The sequence below is a fragment of the Typopeltis vanoorti genome, chromosome 4, assembly GCF_054136105.1.
Source record: "Typopeltis vanoorti isolate ZY-2024b chromosome 4, IOZ_Tvanoo_1.0, whole genome shotgun sequence".
In the NCBI taxonomy this organism is placed as follows: domain Eukaryota; kingdom Metazoa; phylum Arthropoda; class Arachnida; order Uropygi; family Thelyphonidae; genus Typopeltis; species Typopeltis vanoorti.
The window spans coordinates 34314743-34336943 of NC_143552.1; the positions used below are offsets into that span (position 1 = coordinate 34314743).

The window sequence follows — 22201 nt, forward strand, 5'->3', positions numbered from 1 at the left end:
AATGATTAAGGGTATGGAGAGCAGTATGCCTGAGGAGTGCTTGTCTGGTAAAACAATAGACAGAGTGACTTTAGCAATAAAGAGAGGGCATGATTCAGAAAAGATGATAGTTATGGTGGGTACAAATGACCTGAGTAGTAGTATTAATCAGGTAGCAAAAGATTTAAGAACATTGTTACATATCGTGAAGAAGAAAAGTGTCAAAGGGAGGATAGTGTGTGTGTGCTGCCTCATTTTGACAATTATGAGTTAGGTAGACAAGCAATGATAATGAATGATATGATTGCAAGAATGTGCAAAAAAAGAGGTCCGGAATTTGTTGATGTCTGGAGTATGTTTGAAGGCAAAACACAGCTGTATACAAGAGATGGGTTGCATCTGAACATGGAAGGTCATAAGAGTTTGAAGAAGTTACTGTTTTCTGGACAAGTTGAAGTAAATGGGCAGGAAAACTAAAATTGAAAAGGTTGAGTGTAAGAGGGAGAAACTTATGCAGTGAATGTATATTTGTTGATCCTTTTTCACAGAATAATTTGAAGAATAGAATGGATAAAAATCAGCATGGGACTACTAAAATTAGTAGAATGTATATCAGTTCTAAAGCTGGTACAAGATCTAGAGGGAATCTGCAATTTTTGTATACCAAAATGCAAAAAGCATTCGAAATAAGAGGGAAGAATTTTTGGCACTAGTCAGTGCAATCTCACCAAAAATTGTAGGCATTAGTGAAACTTGGCTGTCAGCAGAAGATGTGGTGACTGGAATTGAATGTGATGGGTACAGTATTTTCAGGGAGGATAGAGAAGATAGAACAGGGAGGAGGAGTACTGTTGATGATTGCTGATGAGTTGCAGACAAAGAAAGTACTATATTAAGATGATAGACATGTGAATGATAGTTCATTTGAGATGATCTGGTGTGAAATAGTGACTAATGCAACCAAATATACAGTTAGTTGCTGCTATAGGCCAGGGGGTGATATTGAATTCATGCATCAGCAAATTAGTACAATGAGTGCAGGGTTAGTGATTATTATGGGGAATTTAATTGTGGTGATATCAATTGGAAGGAGGAAATATCACGTGGCACAAAGGAAATGGAATTCATACCTAAGAGATAATTACTTGAAACAGCACATAACTGAAAGGACTCGTGGTGTGAGAGTGTTGGATCTGGTCATAGGTTCAGAGGACATATGCATAAGTAAGGTGTCCTCGTTACCTCCAATTGGTAAGAGCAATCATGTGGTATTGACTTGGGAGTTTGCAAAATTTGTGGATTTCTCTCTTAAGAAGAGTTATATATACAGAACTACAGGTTAGGTAATTATAACAAGCTTCAGAGTGAGCTTACAGCTGTCTCATGGTAGAACATATTGCAGGGGAAAGATGTTAGCAGTGCATGGATAAAATCAGCGAATATCTGAGGAAGGCAATATCAGAATGTATTCCCATGATCAGGAAAACAAACAAGATAGGTGTTAGATGGATGAGTAGTAGTATCAGGCTTGATCTGCAAATAAAAGAAAATGTAATGGAGAATTTACAAGGAGAAAGCGATCAGTACACCCATGACCAGTACAAGGCTCAAGATAGGAAGGTTACCAGCATAGTAAGAAAAGATAAATCAGATTATGAGAAGACCTTAGCCACGAAGATCAAAGTTAATCCCAAAGTGTTCTTCCACTATGTGGCAAGTAAAAGGAAGAATGACTTTAGAAGGATAACCTTAGTTGGTGCTGATGGTATTGAGGTGACCAATTCAGATGTAATAGTAGAGTTACTGAGTGATCACTTTTCAAAACTCTACCACCTAAGTGAGGATATCTCTGTTCCTGTAGAAATAACTAATGTGAGAATTAAAGTTAATAAATCAGAAGTACTTAGTATATTGCAGAATTTAAATGCAAACACTGCTGTAAGTTTAGATGGAATATTAGCTCGAGTATTGCGTAAACGTGGAACGCATCTTACTTGGTTATTTAACTTAAGTTTGAACTCTGGTGGTCCCTAGGAAGTGAAAGGAAGGCAAAGTGGTTCCTTTGCATAAAGGTGGCTCTAAGACTGTGGTAGTTAATTACAGACCATTCACCATCTCTGGAGTAGTGGTAAAAGTATTGAAAAAGTTGGTTAAGGTCAGAAATCAAAAATAGGCGGATCAGAATGTGATACTCTATAGGAGCCAACATGGTTTTCTTAAAGGTCGATCCTGTCTTAGCAATTTATTAACCTTTTATAATAGAATGACAACTGAGATGGACAAGGGAATGGCTACACAGTGATCCTTCTGGATTTTGCTAAGGCTTTTGACAAGATATCCCATGGAATACTGTTGTGCAAATTAGAGCAGATGGAGATGGATACTAAACTGATATAGATAAGAGAATGGCTCATGGAGAGATGCAAGAAAGTAGTGCATGGAGGAGCAGAGTCCAGGATGAGGCGGGTGACCAGTGGTGTGACTCAGGGCTTTGTGCTTGGGCCATTATTGTTTAATTTGTACATATATGATATAGGAAATGGTTTGAAGGGAGGATTCAGCTGTTTGCTGATGATACAAAGTGGGGGTAGCGCATTAAAAAATCAAGCTGATGTTGAGAGTTTGCAGGATGATTTAAATAAGCTGGAAAAATGAACAAAAGGTAATGGATGTCAGTTCAATGTATAAAAGTTATGAATTTTGGGATTAAAAGATTACCAGCTGTGTACCACATTGATGGAATGGTACTCCAAGAGACTGATGAGGCTAGGGAGATGAAGTTCAGAGGACACATTGCTAAGGTGTCCAAGATTGTGCATAGGATTACTTGGTTATTGAAGAACACACTAACAACCAGAGATAAAGAGGTTATTATTCCCCTTTATAAAGCATTGATACTTCCACATTTGGATTACTGTGCTCAAGTTTGGTCACCTGGATTACTTGGAGATGAGGAGGTTGTGGAGAGGGTTCAGAGGAGAGTGACTAAGTTGGTGAGTGATGTAAAAAATGCTCCCTACATTGACAGACTGAGAGCTTGCAGATTGCAGAGATTAGTTGATAGGTGGAGAAGAGGGAGATATGATAGAAACATTTAAATTACTAAAAAGTTTTTATAAGATTGATGCAGGGGAAATATGTCAGCTGTGGGATAATGATGGGAGAACAAGCGATCATTCCTGGAAATTAAGGAAAAGTGTAGTTAGCAAGGGTGTGAGAACTAGATTTTTTGCTTGGAGGGTAGTGAATGAGTGGAATGCATTGCCTGAATCAGTTGTCCCGCATTGAGTCTACTGACTCCATGGAGATACCCGTAATTATAATAATATTTATTTTTTCACATTATGTCTTGCATACATATAATAATTACATTATAAAATTATAGAAATTACAAAATTTAAAAATTACATACATATGATAACATTATTATTTTTTTTAATTCAATTATTTTGTTTTATTAAAGTTATGATTGCATATTATGCATTTACAACACATGTTGTTATAGTTTTTTTTTTTTTTTAAGTGAATTTCATACAAACTTTTCCGTTTATTGTATAATGTGTTAATAATAGTTACTATAGATGGTAATTTATAGTTTACAATTGGATAAGGTTACATTTTTAATAGCATTATGGAGATATTCAGTTGTTTGCAGATGATGCAAAGTTGGGACAAACCATAAAGAGTAGTGAAGACGTTGTAGTCTTACAAGAAGATGTGAATAAATTGAGTGATTGGGCATGGAAATGGGGATGTGAGTTCAATGTTGCAAAATGTAAGGTTTTAAAATTTGGAAAACAACGATGGGATGCAGAATTTATGCTTGGTGAGAATATATTGTTGGAGGTAGAGGAAATAAGAGATCTGGGGGTGATAGTGGATAAGGATCTAAAATTTTGGGGACACATCACCAAAATTGTGAAGACAACACAAAGGCTTCTGGGAATGATGCGGAGGACACTGACGTGTAGAAGTAGGGAGATTCTTGTTCTGTTGTATAAGGCTTTGATTAGGCCACACATGGACTATTGTGCCCAGATTTGGTCACCGGGTTTTCAGAAGGACAAAGAGATGTTGGAAAGGGTCCAAAGGCGACTGACTAAGGTAGTTTCTGACCTCTGGAATGTCGAGTATGAGGAAAGATTGAGAAGATGTAATTTGCAGAGTCTGGTGGACAGGAGGAGGAGGGGAGATATGATAGAGACCTATAAATTGGTAAGGGGTTGTTATAGGATCAATGGTGGAGAAGTTCTACAGAGAATAGTGGGAAATCAGGGGAGAACCAGAGGTCATCCCTGGAAACTGTATAAAGAGGGTGTGAGAAGGGGGGGGGGGTGAAAGGCAGGTTTTTTCGTGCAGAGTTGTGAATGATTGGAATGCCTTGCCATGGTGTCTGCAAGGAGTTCGAGTGTTTTTAAGACACGGTATGATGATATGTGTGTGTGATAAAAGGACCTCCCAGATGTCCCTTCTTTGACTCCATGAGGTCTTGGGGTAATAATAATAATAATAGTATAACAGTAAGTTATATATGTTTTACAATTTTGGCTTTTAACGTTTTTAACCACTGTAACTACAGTACTTCAATGTAATAAGTAATTCTCTTTTTTTTCCCTGTTGATCTCAGTTGAGATGTAATGTCTCAGCTTGCATCCTCAAAGCTTTTTTAATAAGCTTATCTGAGAATGACACTGGTTAGATTTTTTTTTTATTGATTTGATTGCTGTGTGTTGGAGGTAGGCTGATGTTTTGGAGGTCAAATGAATGATCTGAAAGGTCTGATCAAAGTGAAATTGCAGGTATATTCTGGTGTTATTGCATCTGTCTTGATGGGTCATATTTATTTTTATTGTGGTCTTCTTTTTGAACAAATTAGGAGGTTTTTTTTTTTTTTTGGCAGCCTTTCTATGTCTTCTGAGCTTTTAATTTGTATTGGCTTTGAAGTTTGTGACTTCCTCAAGTATATCTTGGCATCCACAAAAATTGGTAATTTTTTTCTGTTTTTGCTTTTCTTGCTTGGTACAACAGATTCTGGTTGAATGGTGTTAATTATTCAGATAGGAAGATTGGTGTATTGTCTTGCAATGGTTTCAAGTCCTTGGCAATAATAATAATAATAAAATAATATAGATTACAATAAAACCATAGCTATCCCATACATCAAAGGGTTATCAGAAAAAAAATTAACAGAATTCTACACCGTTATAATCTTGATGCCACTTTTAAACCACCTATAAAACTAAAAAACATATTCAACTCCTCTAAGGATCCTCTCCCCATTGGCTCACCCTGGAGTTTATTGTATCTATTGCACTTATATTGGGGAAACTGGACATACAATCTCCCTATCTATAAAAAAAAGAACACAAATGAACACATTAAATTTAACAATTTTGTGGAAGCAGGCCTCTCAGATCACATTCTTAACACCTTATGCCAAATCAGTATTGGATGGTGGCCAATAAAAGCTAAAGAATTGCTCAGAGTCTTAAAGTCAGGGGAAAACTTGAAGAACTAAGTGGGTTGAATGTGAGCCATCTAAATTCTTGGGATTTTTATGCACCATTATTGTTAAGATTAGGTCGGTTAATCAAAATTTCACAAGTTTTCTTTACATCATACAAAAACCTGGTATGAATGGAAATTTAAAGAAAACGTGTGAAATTTTGATTAACCGACCTAATCTTAACAATAATGGTGCATAAAAATCCCAAGAATTTAGATGGCTCACATTCAACCCACTTAGTTCTTCAAGTTTTCCCCTGACTTTAAGACTCTGAGCAATTCTTTAGCTTTTATTGGCCACCATCCAATACTGATTTGTTTTAATTCATATGTATAATCATATGAGTAAAATTTTTTTGTGTAAACATGTTGCTCTCTAGCTTAATTTAATTTAATTTAATTTTGTAACCTAATAAATAATAATAATAACAGGATTCTAGCTTTGATGTAGAAAGGTTTTTTTTTTTTTCTTCACCAGAAGTCAGGCCAATAGTTTTAACAGTTGACCAAATCAAGGTAACTTCAGCATACCGTGTAGATCATAGTGCAGCTTGTTTCTTTGTATATATGTGTATACTCCAGATGACTTTAATGTGAAGGTCGAAACATGAAGTGATTATTTTGGTTTATATTAAACTAAAGTTTTACTCTAACATGGTAGTTGTTTCCATAATTTTTGAAGATGAAAATCTGATCTTGACAACCTCTATTTGGTCTGAAGCCAGCTTGTTCTTCTCAAACTGAATAAATAAGCGTGAATTAGTTGGTCAAAGATCAAGGATGATGGTTGTGTTTTTTGATTCGAAAGGCATTGTCCATTTTGAATTTGTACTATGTAGTCAGATGGTAGACAAAGAGCTGTACGAGGAAGTTTTAGTGTGTTTGCGGAATGCTGTGTGCAGGAAGAGGCCTGAATTGTGGGAAAATCAGACTTGGATGTTGCGCCACAACAGTGCGCTGGCTCACGCATCACTCCTCATCCACAGTTATATGGCAAAACATCACACATCCATTGTGCTCCATCCACCCTATTCTTCGGTCTTAGCCTCAGCAGACTTTTTCCTGTGTCCCAAACTTAAAACCACTTTGAAAGGACGTTGTTTCCACAGAGGAGATTTAGGAAAATGTGATAAGAGAGCTGCATGCTATGACAGAAAGTGCATTCCAGGAAGCATTCCAACAATGGAAGAAACGTTGGGACTACATTGACAACAGTGCTTAAAATGTTGTAAAATGAGCAATAAAGTCTCTATAGCAAAAGTTCAGTCTTTTTTTGAACATGCCTTGTATGTGGTAAGTGGAGATAAAGGTGATTGGGAAGATGTGGTGAAGAAATCACAACCAACAAGTGGCTTGGATAGGACTGGTTATAGATCTAAAAATGAATTACCGTGTTTGTTTACAAATGTCAGAAGTATCAGAAATAAGGGAGATGAAATGGTTTCACTGATTGAGTTTATTTGCCCCAAAATCATTGAAATAAGTAAAACATGGTTGAATGAAGATGATATTCTAACGGTAATAGAAATGGAAGGATACAGTATTTTTTGCAAGGATAGAAAGGACAGGAAGGGAGGAGGCTGCTGATGATAGCAAGGGAATTATATCCACATAAGGTAGACATCAAAGAGGGAAATAATCATAATGTTATGAGGCAGTGTGGAGTAACGTGGAGGTACACAGGAAGACATATTTAGTTGGATGTTGCTATAAGGCCTGGAAATGTGGAGGGTGGTGATGAAGAAATGTATAACAACTTGAATTAGTGAACAAATGAAGGATAATTATTATGGGTGATTTTAATTATGGTGGAATAGATTGAAATTAAAAGACAGCATTTGGGAATAAAGAAAACGAATTTCTCAAGTTCTTGAGAGATAGCTATCTCAGGCAGCACATAAAGGAGGCATATGAGGATTGAGAGTTGTAGATTTCATAATTTCATCACAGGATATAATTGTGAGTGGGGTTTCAGACTTTCCTCCAGTTTGTGAGAGTGATCATGAAGTGATCAGCTGGGTTGTGGCTAGCCATATGCAAACATTTGTGAGGAAAGGATATATGTGGAATTACAAGGTTGGTGATTATGGCAAGCTTAGGAGGGAGAGCTTGGAGCTATAGCATGGAACGAGGAGAAAGAAATACATAACAGACATTTGTGTGAATGTATTCCGAAAGCCAAAAGGCTGAATAATGTGGAGTACAAGGATAGATTAAGAGAACGTAAATTGAAAAGCCTTGTGAATAGGAGGAAGAGAGGTGGCAGGGTATGATTGAGACATACCCTATTCAGGGGTTGTTATCAGGGTGAGGTCGAAGTAATTTTTCATAAAATGGGAGAAGGGATAGAAAGAACCATCACTGGAAACTGTATAAGGAGGGTGTGAACAGAGGAATGAGGAGGAGCAGGTTCTTTGAATGGAGAGTGGTTGGTGAGTGGAATGCATTGCCTGAGTATGTTGTAAATGTAGGTACATTTAATCAATTTAAGGCACAATTGAATGAGCATTGTGTGCAATAGGATGTATCTCCCATGATGATGATAATAACAAGTTATTTAAATTAAGGGAATAAAAATCCCTTATTATTTTACAGCCGGTATGCAAAACTCTAAGATAGAAAACTATGATCTAAGAGTTTCGTGCTGCGAACTATCGGCGAATCCAAGCATAAGTGACCACCTTTTATCCCCTTAATTTAATTAACTTCACCAGAAAAAAATAGCCGTTTGGCTTTTGCATCTTAGTTATAATAACAAGTTATATTGTTTTGTAATACTGTTAAAACCGTATATAACGTTTAATTGTGGAACATTTATGTATTCACAATACATTTTATTTATATTCACAGTATTGATGACAACACAGAATAATAAGAAAATAATATTTATTAACTTATTTGCTGATATTTTCTGACTGTCTGCCCTGCCTGGATACACTAATCATACGGCTTCCAGATGGTTCCTTATCTTTTTCTGTTTATAGAAACCACATATACACGGGGATATTTCACAAACAGTCACACCATCATCCAGCTCAACAGTATAGTATCCTAAAAACACTAACTCACAGAGCAAGAGCTATTTGTTCCAATGACAATGCTATTACTGCTGAACTCACTCAATTACATCACATCTTCTTAGCCAATGGCTATAATCTCCATAGGATAGAAAAAATACTAAATGCTCCCCAGAAATCTCCTCCATTGCCTACCACATAACTATTACCATTCCATACATTCAAGGCACATATGAAAAGATATCCAGAGTGCTCAATAAACATCAGCTATGCATTGTATTTATGTATCTTATGTCAAATAGGCAACTCTAATCTATTCACCTAAGGACTAACTCTCTTCTTTATCTCTTATTATGGACAGACAAGAAGAACTCTTGACATCTGCATTGGTGAACATAAAAAATACATCCAGCACTATCATTATGGCAGGTCAGATTTAGCAGACCATGTCCTGAATACCACTTCACACAAGATCAATTGGAAGAAAACAAAACTGCTACATAGAAGTCATAAGTCAGAGAGATTGTTTTTGTAATCAACAGAAACTTTAAAACTTACTCCAAACCTCAACAAGTATGGGTATATAAATTCCAAAAATCTGGGAGACAGTCATTTTAAGATCTAATTAATATTTGTTTCTCTCTTTTTTCAACATAGATGGCACTTAATTAGGACTAGTTCTTTGTATTGTCCGTTTTAATTTTTTTTTTTTAAACTAGCCCCAAATTTGTTATAACAAAATTTGTTATACAAAACAACAACAACAATTTGTTATACCAAATTGTTGTTGTTTTGTATACTGTGACAAACTGTTTTTGTGCTCTGAAGATGTTGGATATAATACCAGTGAAATATCTGCAAATAAGTTAATAAATATTATTTTTCTTATCATTCTGTGTTATCATCAATACCATGAAAATAAATAACATGTATACAGTTCTGTGTAATTTTATTGATTTTGATAGCTAAGACTAAATCCATAGTGTCTGTTGAGATTGCCATAGGTTTAGATGTTCAAATCTGTGTGGTTACAGCTTATGGTGAATGAAGCAAAATGGTGACCTCATCAAGAACCACATGAGGTGCAGAATGAAAATCAAATGCATGAATGGTACAAGGTTTTCTAAGATGATTTGTTGTTGTGAATGTAATGTATACATGGAAGAATGCAGAGGATACATTTGTGGAGAAACTAAATAACAAAAGTGAGATGGTATGGATCTGCAGAACGTGTGGTATTTTATTAAAGGAGATGAGAAAGAGGAATGAATATTAGAATGAGAATGGTATCAGTAAGAAGAGTGAAGAAGAGAATGAGTGTCAAGAATGTAATTGTATGGCAAGAGACAGAAGGAACTATGTGTTAAAGCTGGGAGGACATCATGTTGGAGGTTTAATGGAGTACTGACAGCACTAAAAAAGGATTAAAAACTAATTTTAATGCTTGCAATATTTCGTCTCAGTCACTGAAACATCTTCAAAGAGTACAAATAATATTTATAACGCATACACAAAGACAACTCAACATAATACTCAATGAAACACATGGGTGATTCTAAAGTCCTATCTAGGTGGTGCGCCCTCTGTGGGCAGTGATGGCAGCCTAGGATGTAAACTGGTACCTCTGATGATTATTAATCAGACACCATCTGTTTAGATGAATACAACTGATTACACTTCCTTCCAGCAGTAGATTTTTTTTTCTGATTATTCAGATGGTCCATCACTCTTATACAGTTCCATTTGTCCCTCATGCTCATTCCACACAATTAAAAACTGCACTTGTTTCTCTTCACACATTTCTACTAAGATTCCATTCAAGATCTTTGCTCTCCACTGCAGCTATCACTGCTACACCTGGGCAACACACAAACTGATTTTGCTTTCACACTGTTGTCTTCCACTTTCCTCAATAAGTCTCTGATATTCATCCTCACATCCTTCCTATGCAGAACCAAATCATTCATTTTCCAATGACAACCACTAACTCCCTCGCATTCTTACTTCCATTTGCAGCACCTCAATCATGTTGTTCACTCTCTCTCTCTCTCCTTCCCTCTCCCCTGGAAAAACAGACCTTTTCCACCCTCTTATCCCCTGCACTTTTTATAATAGAATCTCTGTATAGTGTTACTTGTTACTCTTGAGTTATTTGCTACTTCTTTTTATCCACTATCTTTCATTTTATTATTTCACACTCTTTCATTTATATCCACCATACATCTAATTTCATTTTGCATAGGCTTCATCTCATTTCTGATCTTAATCATTTCATTCTTCAATTCTTGTATTCCAATGATCAATCAGTTTGTAAAATACTGATTGTGAGGACAGACTTTGCATGATTCCTAAACATAAACACAGTATACTAATGCTTCATGAAGAGGACACTTTTCGACACATAAACACTGCACCACATTCGTGATAACAGCCTGGGTGTGCAGTCAAAATAAATACACCTTTGAGCCCTTTGAAAAGATGAATATATGGTGCAGCGGGTCAAATTCTTAAACATTCTAGTAGTTTTAAACCACTCAGAAGGCAAAGTAGGGCAAGTGCTAATTCAATAGCACCTGCAGGCTGTGACTGGTTATTGTTTCAACCAATCCAATCGAAAGTTGTCATTTGTCACAAGTTGCTGTATTTGTTTTCTGAGTGTCATCTGTTTTGCATGCATGAAGTGTGAACTGACATGGTTGCTAAGTTTTTATATATTATTATTATTATTACCCCAAGACCTCATGGAGTCAAAGACTCATCTGGAAAGGTCCTTTTATCACACACACACACACACACACACACAGCTCATCATACCGTGTCTTAAACACACTCAAACTTCTTGCAGACACCACACTCTCAGGCAAGGCATTCCAATCATTCACAACTCTGCACGAAAAAAACCTGCCTCTCACTCCCCTACTCACACCCTCTTTATACAGTTTCCAGGGATGACCTCTGGTTCTCCCCTGATCTCCCACTATTCTCTGTAGAACTTCTCCACCATTGATCTTATAACAACCCCTTACTCCTTACCAACTTGTAGGTCACTATCATATCTCCACTCTTCCTTCTCTCCACCAGACTCTGCAAATTACATCTTCTCAATATTTCCTCATACTCAACATTCCAGAGGTCAGAAACTACCTTAGTCAGTCGCCTTTGGACCCTTTCCAACATCTCTTCATCCTTCTGAAAACCAGGTGACCAAATCTGGGCACAATAGTCCATGTGTGGCCTAATCAAAACCTTATACAACGGAACAAGAATCTCCCTACTTCTACACGTCAGTCATTCCCAGAAGCCTTTGTGTTGTCTTCACAATTTTGGCTATGTGTCCTCTAAATTTTAGATCCTTATTCACTATCACCCCCCAGATCTCTTATTTCATCCACCTCCAAAAATATATAGACAAGTTTTTAATATATAACTTTCAATAAATTTATAACTTTTTTGCCCATATCTACAATGGTAAACAATATTGTAATTGAAGAAGATAAGCCTTGTCCTCCTCTTCCAAATTTTACACCTTTGAGTAATTCAAATATACCAACCAAATATAGCATTCTCCTTCATGATTGTTTTCTAATGTACAGTATCTTAAAACAAACACATTGTCCTCCACTCTGCACAGATTTAGTTACAAGTAATTGCATTAGATCAATTAAGATGAGCACTGATGTGCTATATACTCTCGAAAACTTTCATACATCGATTAAAATGCAATCATACGGTCAAACTGAATTTTGTAGCACAAGCTACATAAGTCATGACAGCACACCCAACTGAAATGGCACACAACACTACTGATATATATATATATATATATATATATATATATATATATATATATATATATATATATATATATATATATAGTTTGACCATGGAATGCATTGCCTGATAGTGGACGGGTTTAAAAAGTGGAATAATTACAGCACAGCACAGTACTGATGGAGTCTTGATCAGGAATGTCTAGTAGGTTGTTATAATAAGTTTATTATTAGCATGTTTGTTATAGTGAGAGTGTATTGTATACATGAATGTGTACACACATACACAAAAACAAACTCACACAATATAGGCAATATGTATTATTAAGTCTCGTAAATGACTAATCAATTCTAAAAGAAGATGATTTATAACTCAGAGTGATACAGATTACCATCTTTTAGTGTAATTCTTCCATATTTGGCCGACTATATTTTAATCTAAGATTATTTATATTTTTTTAGTAGACACACAGCACTCCTAAAAATGGTGAGACTGCATTTTCCAGTTTAGAAAACAAGTCAAACTTTAAACTTTATGCAAATAACAAGTGAACATAGAAGATATTGTTCCCTTCTATAAATATGTCTAACTGTATATTAATGGCAACTGTATATTTTCTTATGCCAACAGAGCACTGACAATTACTTATTCATAATAAGAATCTCATACTTACATTCCACTGATAATGAAGCACTCCATGAAGATTCCCCACTTTCACTTGAGGCAGTGCATGTATAAATACCAGAGTCAGAAGGCTGAAGATCTGAAAAATTGCCATAAAATGTTGAACAAAAAGCAGCACAGTCAGATAGTTATTACTACTGCAAACAACATGAAAGATAATGCTTGTATAACTTTTAATTATTTCACTTTCTGATTAGCATAAACAGCTGTGCATTATGCTATGGACAATTTAATATTTATACGAGGAAATTATAATAAGGCAGGATAAGAATATTATTCAATTTAATTACTAAATGAAAGGAATTTAATTATATGTATGTCACATTATAAATTGCACAACATACACAGTGCAGTCCATGAGTTTTAGGACAAAAATGATTAAAAATCAAAAACATGTGAAAAAGAGAAGGGGAGAGGGAAGAGAGAGAGAGAGAGAGAGAGATAAAATATATTTGTTATTCAAAATACAATCCACTGGCAACTACACAGGCTTCCATTGTACAGTTTTTTTAAGAACCACAAAAAAAGTCCACTTGTTCAAATGCCTTTAATTCATCAGTTACAAATTTTTGGATGAGTGGAAAATTACAGATCAGTGTCTAGCTTTCAGCTGCATTTTCAACTTGGGTAATAGAAAATAGTTTGGAAAAGATAAATCTCATGAGTAAGAGGTGGGGACACTTTTGTGTGTCAAAAAGTGATGAACGTTTGCAGCTTTGTGAAGAGATGCATTATCATGCAATAGGAAAAAATCTCACAACTGGAATGTGGTCGGATGAACTTGTTGAATGGGGTTTCAGGAGAAGATTCATGACTTTTTTTTATAAAATTCCACATTCATGTTCTCCATTCCAATACAAATTCTTTGTGCACCATTGTTTTCATGTGTGAGTTTTGGAATCTCATTTCTTCAGTCTGTCTCACCAATCTATTCAAACCTCTGATGCTTTGTTTCAGGGTCATATGTGAAACACCAACTATCATCTCCCATAATGATTTTTTTGAAGATATTTTTGTCTCCAACCATTATCACAATGATGTCCTGACAAGACATAACTTATCTTCTTTTTGCTCAACTTAAGGCAAATAAGACAAAATGCGCACACAATTTCCTCTTCCCAAATCTTCATTCAGAAACAATGCTCTTAGGGATGTTTGAAGCCTTCACTATCATGTTTGAAGCTATCATGTGTGATGCGATTCGACGATCACATGCTTCTCAGTGACAGCAGTAATGCTTTCTGAATTCGAGGAGATGTGGGGCAGCCACTTCTCTCATCATCTTCAGTCACGAAATTGCAAATATCACCAGATGACATTTAAACCATTTCTAGGGTTTCTGTAGAAGAAAAACCTGCATTAAAACAAAATTCAATTGCAATTCTCTGGTTCATTTTTCATATCCATAATGTACAAAGAAAAGCACTTGACAGTACACATAACTTGCACACTACTGAACATAAACTAACCTCACCCTCTGGGGTTGTGGATGTTAGTTAGTATTATTATTATTTATATGGACACTCCATGGAGTCAAAAGATTCATCATGGGAGACCTCTACTCTATCCATTAACAAATACCTATCATACATCTCCTTAAACCTATTTAGTGTTGGAGCACTTATAACCACCTCTGGCAATCCATTCCACTCATTCACCACCCTCCAAGAAAAGAACCTAGTCCACACACATCCTTACTAACCACTCTTAGATAGCTTCCAAGTGTGACCCCTTGTTTTCCCCTACTTGCCTTGTATTAAAAAATTTTTCATGTCAATCTTATAGTATCCCTTTAGTCACTTATAGGTTTCTATCATATCCCCTCTACTCTGCCTGTCAGCTAAATTCTGCAACCCCTCCACACACTCTCAATCTACCCTCATAGGGAACATTCCAATCCTGTCACCAGCTTGGTCACTTGTCTCTGAATCCTCTCCACCATTTCCCGATCCCCAAGAAATGCAGGTGGCCAAATGTGTGCACAGCAGTCAACGTGGTTGAATCATAGTCTTATAAAGAGGGATAATAACCACCTTATCTTTACTAGTCGATATGCTTTTCAATATCCAAGTAATCCTCTGAGCTATTTTGCCAACTCTTGCAATATGTTCTCTGAATTTCAAATCACTATCCACCATCATCCCCAGATCCCTAGCCTCATCAATTTCTTGTACTACTACAACCGATGTGATACAAAGTATGTAATCTTTCCATCCCAATGTGCATTACCTAACATTTTACGACACTGAATGACAACCACTCCTTTGCCCACAGTGTCAATTTATTTAAATCATCTTGTAAGATATCTACATCACCTGTCAACTACTGCCCACCCTAGTTTTGCATCATCAGCAAAAACAACAATGTCCCCCTTCAAATCTTCTGCTATATCATTAATATACAAATTAAAGAGTAGTGGTCCTACTATAAAGCCCTGGACACTCCACTAGTCACCTTCATTTGCCTTGATTACATCAAACACTACCCTCTGATGTCTGTCTATCAGTCACCCTCCTATTCATGCCACCAGCCTCATATCCATTCCCATTTTATTCAACTTATGTAACAATTTTTCATGCAGTATGCTGTCAAATGCCTTTGCAAAGGCCAGAAGTATCATGGTGTAGCTGTTATATTTTATTGAGCTTCATTCTTTAGAACACAACAAGTTCATCCTGAAGTCAATGTGCCATCACGGATATGAATCTGAAACATTTTAATCAACTAAAATAAAATTAAATATATTGTTATCTGACTCCATGACTGTTTTTAATATATAGATTGGATATAGTTGGAGAATAACATACTTTGAGCAAATCAAGTTCAATAAAATATAACATTTACAGGATTAGTTTTGACTTTGATCTCTCCATGTTGTATTAAAGTTTATATTTATTTTTTTGATGAATAGAAAATCGATTCTGAAAGTGAGAATGAAGCTGTTGTTGATACAAGTAGTTTAAATGTAATTAAAGATAGTGAATTTTTTAAAGCAGTTAATCCTAATCTTGTTACTCCTACATTTTCAGGAGATGATAATGAAAATATTCTATAATATTTTAAATATGCAGAGAAACTTAAGGATATAGGGAAAGTCTAAATTTCATTGGTTAATTATTCTTAGAAATAAGTTAGTAGGAAAAGTTAAAACTTTCCTGAATACTTCACCTGTGTTAAGAGACACTATAAGATTACAGTGCATTTAAGGTTTTGTTAATCTCAGAATTTTCCAAGGTTAGAGATGCAAGTGTCCAAACTTATGGAAGTTACATCAATGCACTCAAGGTAATAAAGAAACAGTTTCTGAGTATTAGAAATATTATAAGATCGCAAAGTATAGCTCATAAGTTAAGTGTCTCAGCTGATGAGAAATCACACTTAGAATGGTTTTCATCAGTTTAGAGTATGTCTAAAAGATGAATTAAAGGAAGTAGCGTATGAATAAAAAATTTTAAATTTAGAAGAATGTTATAAAGTTATTAGGGAAAGAGAGGAAAGGCTTAGAGATGTACACCAATCCTTGAATTCAAAACAAGTACATTATTTACAGTAGAATAAAAAAGTTCTATTACAGGATTAATGTAGCATGTAATAGCAAAAATAAAAGTCAATCTCCTAAGTTAATTAAAAAGGAGAGAAATGTTATGAGAAATTTTAAAGATTCAAATTAAACTAAGGATGTCAATGCAGAAAATAGTTCTAAAGCAAAATCTGTAGAATCTTATCCTTTCTTTTAGTGTTACATGGTGATGCATTCATTTCAGGAAAATTATGGCGACTACAACCATGTTAGGAATAATTACTTTAATTTCCCACTGTTTCGACTTTCATAATAAGTCATCATCTGGAGTATACACATATATATACAAAGCCAAGCTACATTACATTTCTAACAGTAAGCCAAAGTGACAATGATTTGATCAATCATTATTCTCCTGGCCTGACCTCTAGTGGAAAAAAAAACAAAAACATCAAAACTATATTCTACTTATAACATCATCAGAGAACAAATTCATATAGATAGTTCTGATACAGCAAAGTGGTAGCCTAATCATTAATTTAACAAGAGTGTTATATTAGAGCTACGATCCTGGATTGCTTACAATCCAAATAATAATCAACTCTTAGAGCAAAAGGTTAAGTGGATAGAATATGTACCATCCATATTCTTGGGATTTTTACATCCCCATTTTTGTTACGATTAGGATGGTTGATAAGAATTTCACATAAATTTATGCTCCCATACATTACGCTTCCTTAAATTTATTCTTATACCACATTTTGGTGAGATGTAAACAACAGATGCCTTTCCAGTCAATTCTATGTAGAATAGTCAGGGCATGATCAGAAAGGGACAGATTTACCATAGTTATCAAATGAAATATGCCATTTATGTTCCTTTTTTCTGATAGGAATTATGCATCCTGTTTCACCTATATAGGGCAAATGCAGGTGCAATGAATACGGTATCCTCCAGGGTGGAGAAAGTGGATCCTTGGATAAGTTGAATAAGTTTTTCTAATTTTGAAGGAGGTTTAATTATTATTACTTGACACCTCCAAGGCGTCCAAAGACTCAATGAGGAAGGGCACATACTCTACAACTCTCCATCTCCACCACTCAATCCACCAACTACAATGCCATCTACTGCCCACCACCAGCACTAGTATTCTCACGGAAAATCACAAACATCCATGCCCACGGCAGGATTCGAACCTGCAGCATTTTGGCTGGAGAGCAGATACACTAACCACTTGACCAACCAGGCTGGCAAAATACGTTGCCAGGGGTATTAAGGTTGTGTTTCTGTAGTATTCTGTTTATTTTATCTGATATAACTTTAATTTATGGAATGGCTACAGTTTTATTGTAATCTAGTTTATTTTTAAGTGGAGTTTTATGAAGATTTTTTTTGCTAGAATTATGTCTGTATTCACGGTATTGCTGATAACTTTTAATTCGTGTTTAAGTGCTTCTTCACTGGAGAAAATCTTCAAAGCCCTGTTTTTTAGTGTGTTAATAACACCTAGTTTTTGTGTTGGGTGGTGGTCGGAGTTTGTGTGTGTGTGTGTGTGTGTTATTATTAACATCCGATCTCCATGGAGTCAGAGACTCAACATGAGAGGTACGCACTATTGCACACAATACTCATCCAACCGTGCCTTAAAATGATCCAGGGTGTCTACATTCACAACACACTCAGGCAATGCATTCCACTTATTAATCACTCTCCATACAAAGAACCTGCTCCTCACTCCTCTGTTCACATCCTCTTTATACAGTTTCCAGCTATGATCTCTTGTTTCAACCCCTCCTCTCTCATTCTATTAAAAATCTCTTCCATGTCAACCTGTTAACAACCCCTGACTAGCTTATATGTCTCAATCATATCTACTCCTTTTCCTCCTATTCATGAAGCTTTGCAATTTACATTCTCTCAATCTGTCCTTGTACTACAAATTCCAATGATTATTGACAACCTTTTAATCACCAGCATTATAATTCCACATATATCCTTTCCTCACAGAAGTCTGCCCATGGCTAGTCACAACCCAGGTGATTACTTCAAGAACACTCTCACAAACTAGAGGGGAAGTGTGAAACCCCCACTGATAATTACATTCTCTGCAGAAATAATCAGATCAAATTCTCGCTTCCTGTATCCGATTCTTTACAAACTGCCTAAGAGTGTTGTCTCTCAAGATCTCAAAAAATTCATTTATCTTATTCCCAAATGCTATCTTTTCAATCCAATATATGTTGCCATAATTAAAACCACCCTTCTCTTGTTCACCAATCCATGTTGCTTATACATTTCTTTATCACTACTCTCCACATTCCCTGGCTACCTCACACCATACTGACTCAAAACTATTGGCACTATTTACATCTTGCATCTCCACTCTGTGTGGATATAATACACCTGCTATCATCAAAAGCACCACCCCACACCTGCTTACCTTCCCATAATTACAAAAAGCACCATACCCTTCCATTTCTATTCCAGTCAGGATATTTTCATTATCCAATATGTTTCACTTATTCCAACAACTTTTGGGTGAATAAACTTGATTGACAAAACCATTTCATCTCCCTTATTTCTGATGCTCCTGGCATTTGTAAATAAACACTGTAATTGTGCATGAAGAGTGTTTGCCAGGAGGAATGATAGAAAGGGTGGTTTTGGCAGTTAAGAGAGGTGAAAGGGTGGATGAGATGATTGTGATGGTGGGAACAAATGACTTAAGTAGTGTTGTAAATAGGGCAGCGAGAGATATGAGATTCTTGCTTGAGGTGGTATGAAAGAAGACACAGAGAGGAAAGATAGTGTGTGTGTGTGTGTGTGTGTGTGTGTGTGTGTGTGTGTGTGTGTGTGTGTGTGTGTGTGTGTGTGTGTGTGTGTGTTGCCTAGGTATGATAATGACGAAGTGAGCAGAAGAGCAGTAATATTGAATGACATAATAGCTAGTGTGTGACAAGAGAGGACTGGAATATGTGGATGCTTGGAGTGCGTTTGAGGAGAGAGAGGAATCGTATGCAAGAGACCACTTACATTTGAACGAGGAAGGACGTAGGCATCTTGAAAGATTGCTGTTCTGAAAAAGTCAGTGTGTCCCAGGGAGGATGGTAGCAGGGGTGGCCTCTTGTGGGAATGGGTACTTAGGAGAAGAGGGACGACATCAGGTAACACTGAGTCCGCTGGAGTCTAGAGGGGGATAATGCTGGATATAGAAACAACGGAATTTATATACTATATACTAATGCCAGGAGTATCCGGAATAAGGGAGAGGAATTGGTGGCGCAGATAGCATCAGCCTGGCCAAAAATTATTGAGATCACTGAGATGTGGTTGACAGAAGAGGATATAATAACAGGAATAGAAGTTGCTGGGTACAGCATTTTTCGGTAGGATAGGAAGGGAAAGCATGGTGGTGGAGTACTGCTTATGTTAAGTGATGACCTATGTCCTCTACGAGTGGAGACTTTGGAAGGCACTGACACTAATGATTTTGAAAGCATATGATGTGAGGTAGAGGTGGGCAAGATAGGATATTTAGTGGGGTGTTGCTATAGACCCAGGAGTACAGAGCGTGCGGACCAGGAAATGTTTAGACAGTTGAGTTTGGCAAAGAATGATTGTTATGGAAGATTTTAACTACAGTAGAATAAACTGGAGAGAGGAAGATGTATGTAGCAATAAGGGAATGGAATTTCTGGAATTCTTGAGGGACAAATGTCTTAGGCAACATGTAATAGAGGGAACAAGAGGTTCAAGAGTTTAGGATTTGGTTATAGCATCAGAGGAGTTGATAATAACTGAGATGACATCTCTCCCACCAGTTGGAGAGAATGACCATATGGTTTTGACTTGGAAAATGAATAGACATGCAGGCGTATCAAAGAGATGGAAAAGTATATGGAATTATAAGGCAGGTGATTATAACAGTCTAAGATATCAACTTGGGGAAGTTTCATGGAAGGAGGAATTGGAAGGTCGGGATATCATTAGCGCAGGAGAAATTATAAAAGAATATTTGTTAGCAGCAATGGTAAGTTGTATACCATGAGTAAACAAGAGGACACAATTTGGAGTAAAGTAGATGACAAACAATATTAAACAGGAATTGCATGCAAAAAAGAGGCTGTGGAAGAGATATAAGGAGACAGGTGAAGAGAAGATGCATGAAGAGTATAAGACACAGGCCAGAAGAATGACTAGTATGATAAGAAAGACGAAACTGGAATATGAGAGGAGATTAGTCCTAAGATCCAAAGAAAATCCTAGAGAATTTTTTAGATATGTGGCCGGTAGGAGGAAATATGACCGTGGAAGAATGATATTGTGGGATAAAAATGGGAATAGAGTGACTGATGCAGAGGACATAGTGGAATTGTTCAATGAAAACACTTTATTGGAGTATTTCATCCTAGAGGAGTCGGTTTTAATGCTAGAGGGATAGGGCTGGTTCGAGGTTTAGAGGTACAGGAGGAGAGTGTGTTTCAGATACTGAGTACTCTGGATGTCAGTAAAGCTGTGGGACTGGATGGTATTTCACCACGAGTTTTGAGAGAATGTGCCAGGAAACTGACAGTGCCTTTAACCTGGCTTTTCAATGAAAGTCTGGCTTCGGCAAAGGTGCCCAGGGAATGGAAGGAAGGTAAGATAGTGCCACTGCATAATGGTGGTAACAGACTGGAAGTGTCTAATTATAGACCAGTCTGTGTGTCATCAGTAGTTGTTAAGATCTTGGAGAAAGTAGTGAGGGACCGCATACAACATTGGGCAGATGAGAGTAATGTCATCTGTGAGAGTCAACATGGATTTGTGAAAGGGCGCTTTTGTTTTAGCAATATGCTAGCCTTTTATAATAAAGTTACAAGAACATTAGATGAGGGAAATGCATATACTGAAATTTTCTTAGACTTAGCGAAGGCATTTGACAGGGTGCCACATGATAAGCTGATATTTAAGTTGCAGCACATGGGTCTGGATGTCAGATTGGTCAACTGGATTCAGGATTGGCTGTCCAATAGGTATCAGAGAGTTGTGTATGGTGGGGCAGTTTCAAGGAAGCAGAGGGTTACAAGTGGGTCCCACAGGGCTCAGTACTGGGACCTATATTGTTTAACCTTTATATCAATGATTGCCAGTGGATTGCAAGGGGAATTCAGTTGTTTGCAGATGATGTGAAGCTGGGAAGGATTATTAGTAATAGTGCAGATGCGGCAGCCATGCAAGAGGATTCGAATAAGCTAGATAGATGGGCAAATGAATGGGGGTTTTAGTTTAATGCAGCAAAATGTAAGGTCTTGAGGTTTGGGAAACATCGATGGGCCACTGCATACTCTATTGGAGGAGTTATACTGTAGGAAGTAGGGGAGACAAGAGATCTGGGGTTGATGATTGATAGATTCACCTATCAATTCAACACCCTCCAGGCAAAAAACCTTGTTCTGACTCCCTTGTTAACCACACTCTTCTTTAATTTCCAGGGATGACCTCTTCTTCTTCCATCACTATCACACAGCTGAAACATTTCCCCTGCATCAATCCTATAAAACCCTTTCAGTAATTTAAATGTTTCTATCATATCCCCTCTTCTCCACCTATCAACCAACCTCTGCAATCCACAAGCTCTCAATCTATCAATGTAGGGAGCATTTTTTACATCACTCACCAACTTGGTCACTCTTCTCTGACCCCCTCTCCACAGCCTCCTCATCTCCAACGAATCCAGGTGACC

At 36.6% G+C, this 22201-nt stretch overlaps 1 protein-coding gene across 3 annotated transcripts in view; it reads right to left on the bottom strand.

Moving 5' to 3' along the window:
* Positions 1–22201, bottom strand: part of LOC150107214 (roundabout homolog 1-like) — a 742051-nt gene that overhangs the window by 368406 nt on the left and 351444 nt on the right. For all 3 annotated transcript variants that reach the window (XM_090391071.1, XM_090391072.1, XM_090391070.1), the window contains exon 9: positions 12946–13035. In XM_090391071.1, coding sequence (XP_090247197.1) covers positions 12946–13035 — 90 coding nt within the window. The remainder of the gene's footprint in view (positions 1–12945; positions 13036–22201) is intronic.